Raw genomic sequence first — 10,000 nt, 5'->3', positions numbered from 1 at the left:
TGGTTGCAAAAGGCAAAAACGCTATGAAATCAATCACACTTTGTGAGAAAATGTGAGAAAATGTTAGAATCAGCAGCTTAAAAAAGGCCTCCCACACTAGCTTGCTCTATTCTGTTTTCTATTAATTTATTATATAATAAAAACCACCTTGCTGGGTGCTGTGTTAAGCTAACGGAGTCCTTGTATCTGTAAGTCGGTTAGGATGAAAGCGTCTGCTAAATGACTAACTAAACGTGAAATTAGTCAGAAACCTGCCTAGTATTTTATTCAGCAGATATGATGTGATTTAAAAGGATTCACTTCTCATCGTCTGCAGTGCTGCCCGTGTAATTGACTGCTGTGTGTGTGTGTGTGTGTGTGTGTGTGTGTCTCTCTGTGTGTGTGTGTGTGTGTGTGTGTGTGTGTGTGTGTGTGTCTCTCTGTGTGTGTGTCTCTCTCTGTGTCTCTCTCTGTGTGTGTGTGTGTGTGTCTCTCTGTGTGTGTGTGTGTGTGTGTCTCTGTGTGTGTGTGACAGTCAGACTGGTCTGTGGGCGGTCCTTACCTCATATGTGTTGTTGGATGTTGTTCTGTTGCCGTTGACGCCATGTGTTGCCATGACAGCCCTGAGATTATCTCCCTCCACCAGAAGTTTGAACTTCTGTTTGCCGCTCTGATCATCGATGTGAATGACAGCACGCGCCACTTCAGGGATGCCCTGGACCACCACCTACACACACACACACACACACACACACACACACACACACACACACACACACACATCTATTAACATTAACATATTTGTCTTATGGTGTCTTATTTGTCTTATCTCGAAAACAGGCAAACTTCTTGTTCAATTAGCAAATGCGCACATTTTTGTGCCATAAGTACATTTTATTAGCTATTTATTAGCCTTCTCTAAAAACACTTCTGACGTAGTCTTAGAAAATATTTCATAAAAGTTTTATAGCGAAGTCTTTACACTTGAAATGAAGCATAGTAAATCTGTTGCTTTAGTTTTAGCATGTTTCCAGAAGCATTTACCACAGCAACACATTTAATACATTTTTTTAAAATAGTAAGATTTTTTTTTTTTTTGTTTCAGCTTGTATATCTCGATAATCAAAACAGTCCGCAGCTCTGATTCTTGATCAGCTTTGTAAACACATTTTGATTATTCATCTAGTCTTTTTTTATGTCTCTGTGCTTGAGTTTAAAGAGAGATGGATAGTTCTTTACAATATGGTTCAATTTGTTAACATTAGTTAACTACACCTGTCAGGAACAAACAGTGCGTATTTAGACCAAGTCATTCAGGTTTGTTAAATTACATATTAAATGAATATTGTTAGTATTTTTGTATTTGGGCTTGAATTGATCCTTATTTATTGTTTTTGTCATTTCAACATTTTAACCTAACATTTAGCAACTTGCATATGTTTATGTTCCAGCTCTGGCTCTACACCCTTTCACCTTAAATCTTTACTTCAGAAGAAAGAGAAGGACAAATTATCCCTATTAAGCATCATATCCCTTATGAAGCATTCTGAATGATCATATTCTCTCATTCAACCCAATGCCTAAACTTAACAGCAAACAAATCAGGAGATTACAGAGGCAAAGGTTATAGTTTGTGTGATCTTTTCGTGGTTTATAGAGGATTCTGATGGTAAGACTGGGGGTCAGGACTGACCTTAGGAAGGTCCTGTTTGAGCGACTGCAGGACGTAGTACATGGAGCTCTTGCTGTTTTCTCTGGGAGTCACACAGACCACAGCCTCTCCGTGAACGGCGATATCGCCCGGCTTCACCCGCAGCTTCGACGTACAGATGGAGTATCGCACCGTCTCTGCATTCACCTGAACACAACCGACAACAACACACCTCTAAAACCTCTGCAGAGGAGGACCACCAATGTGTCAAGAAAATCGTTTAACCCCTCTGCAAACTTTCGGACATTGTTTTTATTTTGCCGGCTGCATAAAATTTTTATTGGAATTTTACTATTCCACCCCCATTTTCTATAACAAGTCTATTTTGAACTAGGTGCAAAAAACCCAATAAGTTCCTCTTAAGGACAAAAATGTCCCCACTGTTGTGTGTGTGTGTTCTTGTGAGATATTTCGCAGGCATCTAATGGAGAAAATGTGGCACTGCACCCAAACCAAATCTTACTGGAAGCTGATTATTTTAATGATATCCATCTCAAATTCGGAACACAGCTTTGATTTTTAGCGTTCAGCATGTTTCATAAAACATATATTTTACATAAATTATCATTCATAAATCAAAACCACTTCAACTTTTTTTTTTGCTAGCTAGTCTTCCATAGCTTCTAATTTTTGTGACACATTTTTTCACACTGTATATATTTTTTTAGCAATGCACAGAAGTTAAAATCACTTAACAGGAAGATTTGCTAAGAGATTCAAATCAACATAAATGAGTGAAAATCCACTGATGGAAAACACTGAAGGTGGAAGAATCATTTTGAATTCGAGTCATAAACAATTACTTATGATCAATCTGCCATTACCTCCAACCTCAGAAGACGAATCCTCTCCAGCGACAGCTTCACCAGGATGAAACAATCATCAGGCAGGAAAACCTCCTCTATGTACTCGGAAATCTGACAGAAACAATCAATAACACAACCACCAACACAACAACATAACATAATTGCAATGCACTTCCTTTCTGTCTACTGTAATGCGTTTTCAAAAGTGGTATTAGTTCCTCGACAAAAAGACACGCTCAAAGTTGCTTTATAATACAGGTACAAGGGGTACTACTTTGCCTGAAAAGCCATATAATGACTCTATAATCCTCTAAAACTCTTGGAGCAGAATTTGTGACACTAAACACAAATGAAAGGCATTCTGATGCCGAACCCTGCAATTCAGACTCACTCAGATCAAAAGGTTATTCTGGATGCCTCTATTACAAACAATCTGACACCCATTTCAATCATGCACATGCATAGACACAGAGGAATCAACAACTCTGCATAGCAACAGCCTGGCAACCACTCGGAATGCTGTGGTCTCTAAGCTATTAAAATTATTTTTAATGCACCGATACAGTATAATATTCTGTGTGGTTGCCAGGTTGTTGCTATGGGGTTGTCATAGTGTTCTGAGTTTATGTAATGCATTGCCAAGGGTTTTGAATCATTTTATTTGCTGTATGTTTGATATGACGTTATGGTTGAGGTGTTCCGAGTGCATTAACGCATTGCTCTGCAGTTGGCATCATGTTCTGGGTGGTTGCTATGATGTTGCTAAGGTGTTCCGAGTGCATTAACGCATTGCTCTGCAGTTGGCGTGTTTTGAGTGGTTTGCTAGGGTGTTGCTAAGGCGCTTTGAGTGTGTTTAAAAAAACACAAGTTGCTATAATGCTCTGGGTCAGTGGTTTTCAACCTGTGGGCCGCAGCCCCCCATTGGGCCGCAACAGTATTGCAGGGGGGCCGCCAGTTATTATCAATAGAAATAATAATATTGCTAATGTACGTAAAAATGTGTAGTAATAATTAAATATCACAATTAATTAAATAACAAAAAATAATAATAAACTGTTACTATGCGTTTACCCGTTTATTCAATAAAGACAGTTAAAAGTCATGCTTCTGAGTACTCAGTTACTAACCCGACACAAATAACAGGTTCATTTAAATTTTTTTGCAGTGGGCCTCGGAAACATATGTGTTTGGTTGTGTGGGCTGTGAGTTAAAAAAGGTTGGGAACCACTGCTCTGGGTGATTGGCAGGGTGTCGCTTATTCAATGCAATTCAATCTAATTCGAAAGCATTTTAATTTCACTCGTAACAGGAAGCATGAACAATTGCAATACTAATGCAGTAATTAATAACCATCACAAATCAAACTCCACTCACCTCTCCCAGGAGTGTTTTCTCAATGCGTCCCTTCACCAGTCGAGCGAAGTCTGGGTCATCATCGGTATCCAGGTTGGCACTTATGATTGGCGTACTAAGACACAGAGAGACTCATGAGCAATAAGAACTTGTGTTACTGCAGCCATTAATCATCAGTGAAGCGTCAACAGCAGCAATCACACCGGAGCTGCTCGTCAACACTCCTCCACCGGACCGTGAGGATGACAGGCGGTCCTCGGATTCTGCCTCTGATTGACAAATGAGTTTTTCTCCTTCAGAGGTCGAGATCAAACACTCATGAATCGATGGCACTCCTGTCAGCCGCTGCACTTACAGTCATTTTCACAGGGTCTTTTCTAAAGTTTATAAATGATGTATTGCTAGTTTGTGAAGGAAGGTTTTAGGTCAGTTTTAGGTCTGAGGTTTGCATATGGTTATGGTTTATTAGGAAAAATACTGGAATATATGGAATACTATGGTACTAATACTAACTACATCAGATGGTACATCAGCACATTATCATATTGAGATGGTTGTCCAAAGGTGTATAAAAATAGTAAAGAAAAAAAAGGTATACATAAATATATCTACATATTTTTGAGATATGGACAGGAAGTATAAATCAAATACAACAAATTATAATTTATTAATAAATATGACTATACATTTTGATATTAAATAAAGAGTATAATTATAAAATTTTAATATTATTATAAAAATTGTTTTATATTATTTCATGATTACATTTAAAAGTAAAATCTTAAAATCTTTATTTTGAATTTCCAGTCCTGAAAACAACTAAATTCAGTTTATAAATGTAGTTTATAATGTCTATTCTATATAAATATAATCCATACAAAATTTCTTTAAAAGTTTTATTAAAATATAATCTATATATAGTTTGTTTTCCTGTAAATAATTGAATAATGATAATAATAATAATTTATAAATAAATTTGTAATATGCCTTTAAAGAATTTACTGAAACAATTTCTTTTTAAGTTTGACTATTAAGACAAAAACCGAAATATTTAAAAGGTATTCGAAAAGCCAAAAGCACAGCTACTCAAAGTAAAACAAAATATACTTTTTTTGTATGTAAAATTTTCTTTTAACAATTAAAAAAAAAGAAGAAAAGAAAATTCCAGGTGTATCAGGGATGCCGAAGTCACCTGATGTTTTTGGATGCATTGATGATCTCTTTGATTCTTGGGACTCCCAGAGTGATGTTCATGGAAGCGACTCCAGCAAAGTGAAAGGTCTTCAGGGTCATCTGAGTTCCCGGCTCCCCGATGCTCTGAGCACACAGAGCCCCGACGGCAGAGCCCGGCTCCATCTGCGCCCTGAGCGTCACACAGATGACGGTAAACCATCTCTGTCTCTTAACACCAGTTAAATCATCTCTAGACCTTATTTTAGCCATGGACGTTATTGCATAAGCATTATACAACTGAAAAGAGCCCGCTACGGTCAGTAATGGTGCAGCAGCAGATTACACACAGCTCATTAGATCAGCGTCCATCCACTGACCCGAAGTACAATTAGAGCTTGTGTACTATGGTGTTACCTCATATATTTGTCCCTGCAGGTTTCCAGAAACTTCTCCAACTGGGTCGGAGTGATTCTGTCCAACTGGTACAAAACTTTAGGCTGCAATGAATTGGAAAACAGGTCATCAGACATATAAGCGCACACAAACGCTCTTCATGTGAAGCTGAACTCTCACCTCTGTCGTTCCGTTGTCGTTGATGCCGTACTTGTCACGCGTCTTTTTGATCTTCTCTGAAACTGCTTTGATGAACTTTCTTATTTCCTAGAATTTAACCAGTTTTAAATAGCATTTAGAACCATTTACAACCAAGCCGATATGCAGCGCAGAGCACATTAACTGCAGCCAAAGCATTCATTAAAATGTACAAAAGCAGAAAACAACAAATTATTGGATTAATTTCACAGAGCCTATCAAGACCATGTTAAATTTCACACACAAAATAAATAAAAAAATACTAAAATGGCCAATATTACATCTTCAATATTAGGATGTGATCAAAATAGAAGAAAAAAATATTTTATACCAGTTTTAAAAAAAATGTTTTTTAAAATGCAGTCTAAATAAATAATGAAGAAAAAATAATATTAATTGTCAATCTTTGTTACTGTTAAATAACTGATACATTTTCCTAAACTACACTTGAATAAGGCTAAACAAAAACATATTTAAAAATATATATTTGAAAAAAAAAAAAAAAAATATATATATATATATATATATATATATAAGAAAAGCTCATTTAAAATAAAAATATTTCATATTATGCTAAAATAATACTACAATGACAGTGATTTATACTAATAGACAGATTGAAGTAATAAAAATATAGTAAGAATAAAAGGAAAACATTTGTACAGTTACTGTAATGAATGCTCATGCGGAAATACACTTAATCATAAAAATAATAATGCAATGCAGAGAAAAAAGGCACCTAATTATTCCCCTTCGATTTAATACGAGCCAAAGATGTTAATGGCATTCACCTGTTTATATAACAGTGCAGTGAGATGCAAAGTGATGGATGCATGAAGACCTGTTTGTCTGACTGTGTGCATCAGGATTAGTGCACATCAGCACCAGCACAAGTAAAAACACTGGTTACTACAGTAAATAACACACACCTGCCTCTCGTACATAGGTCTGAATAAACTCAATCACACACACGTCATGCGTGCCGTACTGTACCTGTACGTATTTGTCACTGCCAGTGTCTGTCAACGCCTTCAAACGAAAGACACAGACACTGACCACATCAAATAAAAATACCCCACAATGAAACGTCTTAAATGCAACATGGACACGGATGTCGGACGCTTGCAGGTCCTCTCTTAGCGTGCCGTTTAAACGCATTAGTGCTGCCTCTCGTGAACACAATAAAAGCATGTGTTTCTTTATGAGAGAAGCATTCAATGTGTTCAAGTGCTTTAATAAACTGAAGCAGCTTTAGGGGCTTTAAGAGGACATGCATCAAATGAGATGGGGAACGATTTTCATCATTTTTCTATTATTTGACAAATCGTTAAATTTCCTTCATCCGTGGTAAAATCAGAGCTGAGGAAATGTATTAATTATCATGCAATATTAAGGAGTAATTCAACTTTAAATGAATATCTTTTTCCTAACCTCAATTGTAGGTAGATTATCTCGTTCTTAAAACATTAGTAAAAGCATGCAATTTACATAATCCTATAAATGCATAGAAAAGCAAATGTAATAAAATACAGATTTATTAAAACCAAATGCAATCTTATTGTGAATCATATTTAAATCGTTATGAATTTTCCCAAACCTGATTGACAAAAACCCAACAACCAAAATGACGATTCTATTTTAATACGTTTATTATTTAATATTAATTTTAGGGGATTTTTTTTAGGGAAGTTTGACATAATTACAAATTGTCATAAAAACTCTTTCAGGTATAGAAATCATATAATGTACAATTAAAAAATAAATAAATATAATTTTAAAAAGCTGTTTTAGCATATTTTAAAGCTTGTTCTGTCTTGTTCTAGAGCTTGTTTTGCCTTATTCGTTTTAAAACACCTTGCAGTGTCCTGGTTGAGAACTACAAATCAAAAAAAAAATTTTTTAATCACCAGTAGACTTGAATTATTATTATAATTTTTTTTTTTTAATAATAGAGCTTCACAGACCATGGACATACGTAATTGTATGGAAAAAAATCAGCATTAACATTCAAGCTGTTCCTGAAGAAATAACCTCATATGGGTTTGAAGGACAGCTGAATCTCTGCAGACAGAAGATCATCGTCTCACCTCCAGAAACGTGTCTTTGCAGCACAAGAAGTCTTTTCTCTTCATGACGGAGTCTGAGGTTAAGATCAGCTCGTTTCTGCTCAGCGCAGGTTCACCCAGACAGCTGTACACCGCCTGAGAAAACACACCATATCAGCGTTAGAGAAGAGTAAACACACTCTTTAACTCCCGGAGTCAGAGAAGAGACAAAAGAGGGACGCACAAAGTGCTCTTCAACATCGCCGCAGAAAATGTTTCACCGTTTCAATCAATTAGCCTCAGCAGAAAGCGGTAATCAGTGATTATAACTGATGGGCAGCTAGTCACAGAGACGTCACAATCCCAGCATCCTCTCTGATTACTCACAACAGATCACAATAGGAAAAAAAAATGTGGTTTTTGGACTTACAGGTCAGAAGCTATAGCTTACCTGAACGAAGAAAAGACAGTTGCAAATTTGATCATTTTATACACACCGATATATTCATTAATGTGCAATGTCTTCTTTCTCCAAACTAATGAGCTTGAAAAGATTCTCAGAATTGACCGTCTTTAAAGATAATGACAAATACGCCGCAGAGCAAAGAGAAAACTGACAACACGCCCACAGAGAAGACTACTTCTGATACTAAACAAGGTCTCATGATTAAAAATCGTGCAATTTTTGAAGAAAATCTAACTCTAAATAATGTCTTGTGTCTCTTTAACGCTGTATTGTCTCGGTTCAAACTCGTGATTCGATCGTCTTTTCATAATTAGATGAATGAAATAAAAATTAACGTACATCAAAAAGTATTTTATTTTCATCGGAAACACATCATATTAGGTTTATGTGCAGCACAGTTAATCTACTCGTCTGTGTAATGTGTGGTTAAGGCTACAAGGGATACAGCTGCTGACCACTTCTATATTTCAGAGCCTGTGATATAACGTGAAACCTATGAAAAGAGTTTTAAAAAGCACATTGTGTCGTAGCTTCATTTCTTCGTAGCGACGGTGTTTTGTAGTAAAGGACTTGTAATAGTGGACGTGATAGATGCCGGGCACAATGCCAGATAGCAGCGGCCGCACATAATATAAGCATTCTGATTGGTCAGATCGCCTGTCAATCAACTTTTGCTTTAGACCATCAATAAAATGTTAGGGTTAATATTGCAACTTTTAATATATAGTTTATTCATAGTTATTTACAAAGCTTTATTAACAAATAAGTTCTTGTTAAAATGAAAGCAAAATTAAAAATAATAAATTTTTGCTTTTAATTTCCACACAAGAGAGACTTGGTGTTGTTTCCAAACAAAAGGAAATATATTAGTATCGGCCGAAATGAGCTGAAAAATATCAGCATAACAGATAAAAAAAAATATGGCAAAAATCTATTATCATGCATCCCTATTAAAAACAAACTAATTAATATTAATTAACCAAATATTAATTTATTAATTCAATAGGTTAAAGATGCTTTTTTTATTAAATACAAAAAATACTGTATTTGATTAAATGGAACTGAAATGGAAAAACCCATTGATCCATTTTTCATAAAAGCATCACACTATGATAAATTGTTTAAGTTTTATAAATTTGATTAGAAAAGCTTTTTTGTTAAAAATAAAAAAAAAAATACTACCATATTTGATTAAACTAAAATCTGCTCTGCTCTACGTCATGAATACTGTGTGAAAAAAAGGATTTAATAAAGTGTCGTACCAGATCTAACAGGGTTTAAACACACATCTAACGTTGGGTTTATGACTTGTGACGTACTCTGATGTTGTCGAGGACTCTTCTGAACTCCAGCGGCTCGTCTTTTCCCTCCATGGCCGCGGGGTCGAGCCCGTCCCCGCCGTAGATGAACTGTATGATGTCCCCGGTGGAGCTGCGCACCGTCAGATCGTACTGAGAGCACAGGTCCTCCAGAGACTTCACCAGACGCCTCTGAAACACACACACACACACACACACACACACACACACACACACACACACACCATTAGCTTGCCCGGCATTCACTGCGAGCCACAAACCTTACACAGTAGTTAAAGGCACCGCATATTTGATGAGCTTTCTTTGCTGGAAACTTGTCAAAAGTGTAACTGTACAGACGTCTCCCTGCTGTCACAGCAAACGTCAGAATAACTGTAGTAATATTTCCCAGAATATGCTCCACTCTCATCACTCAAGTTTTAGAAAAATCAGTGCATCTCAAATCCGATCTTTGGAGGAGGGTTTGTTTCCAGAACTTTTTACTTTCACTGTTCCTCGTAAGCGTTACTTTTTCAAAACACTGAATAAACAATCTTTCCATTGGTTTAGCAGGACAG

General features: G+C 36.3%; 1 protein-coding gene across 2 annotated transcripts in view; it reads right to left on the bottom strand.

Moving 5' to 3' along the window:
- The window catches only part of polr3a (polymerase (RNA) III (DNA directed) polypeptide A), a 26,278-nt gene that overhangs the window by 3,575 nt on the left and 12,703 nt on the right, over positions 1–10,000 (bottom strand). The window contains exons 20-29 of one of the 2 annotated variants that reach the window (XM_043231223.1): positions 9,444–9,614; positions 7,701–7,814; positions 6,607–6,642; positions 5,596–5,682; positions 5,437–5,519; positions 5,042–5,212; positions 3,871–3,964; positions 2,515–2,607; positions 1,673–1,837; positions 542–706 (exon numbers count right to left, since the gene is read on the bottom strand). In XM_043231223.1, the coding sequence (XP_043087158.1) occupies positions 542–706; positions 1,673–1,837; positions 2,515–2,607; positions 3,871–3,964; positions 5,042–5,212; positions 5,437–5,519; positions 5,596–5,682; positions 6,607–6,642; positions 7,701–7,814; positions 9,444–9,614 (1,179 nt within the window). The remainder of the gene's footprint in view (positions 1–541; positions 707–1,672; positions 1,838–2,514; positions 2,608–3,870; positions 3,965–5,041; positions 5,213–5,436; positions 5,520–5,595; positions 5,683–6,606; positions 6,643–7,700; positions 7,815–9,443; positions 9,615–10,000) is intronic. The other variant, XM_043231224.1, reaches the window with a different exon arrangement.

Source organism: Puntigrus tetrazona, unplaced genomic scaffold (genome assembly GCF_018831695.1).
Source record: "Puntigrus tetrazona isolate hp1 unplaced genomic scaffold, ASM1883169v1 S000000283, whole genome shotgun sequence".
Lineage (NCBI taxonomy): Eukaryota > Metazoa > Chordata > Actinopteri > Cypriniformes > Cyprinidae > Puntigrus > Puntigrus tetrazona.
This window is presented reverse-complemented; position numbering and strand designations above follow the sequence as displayed.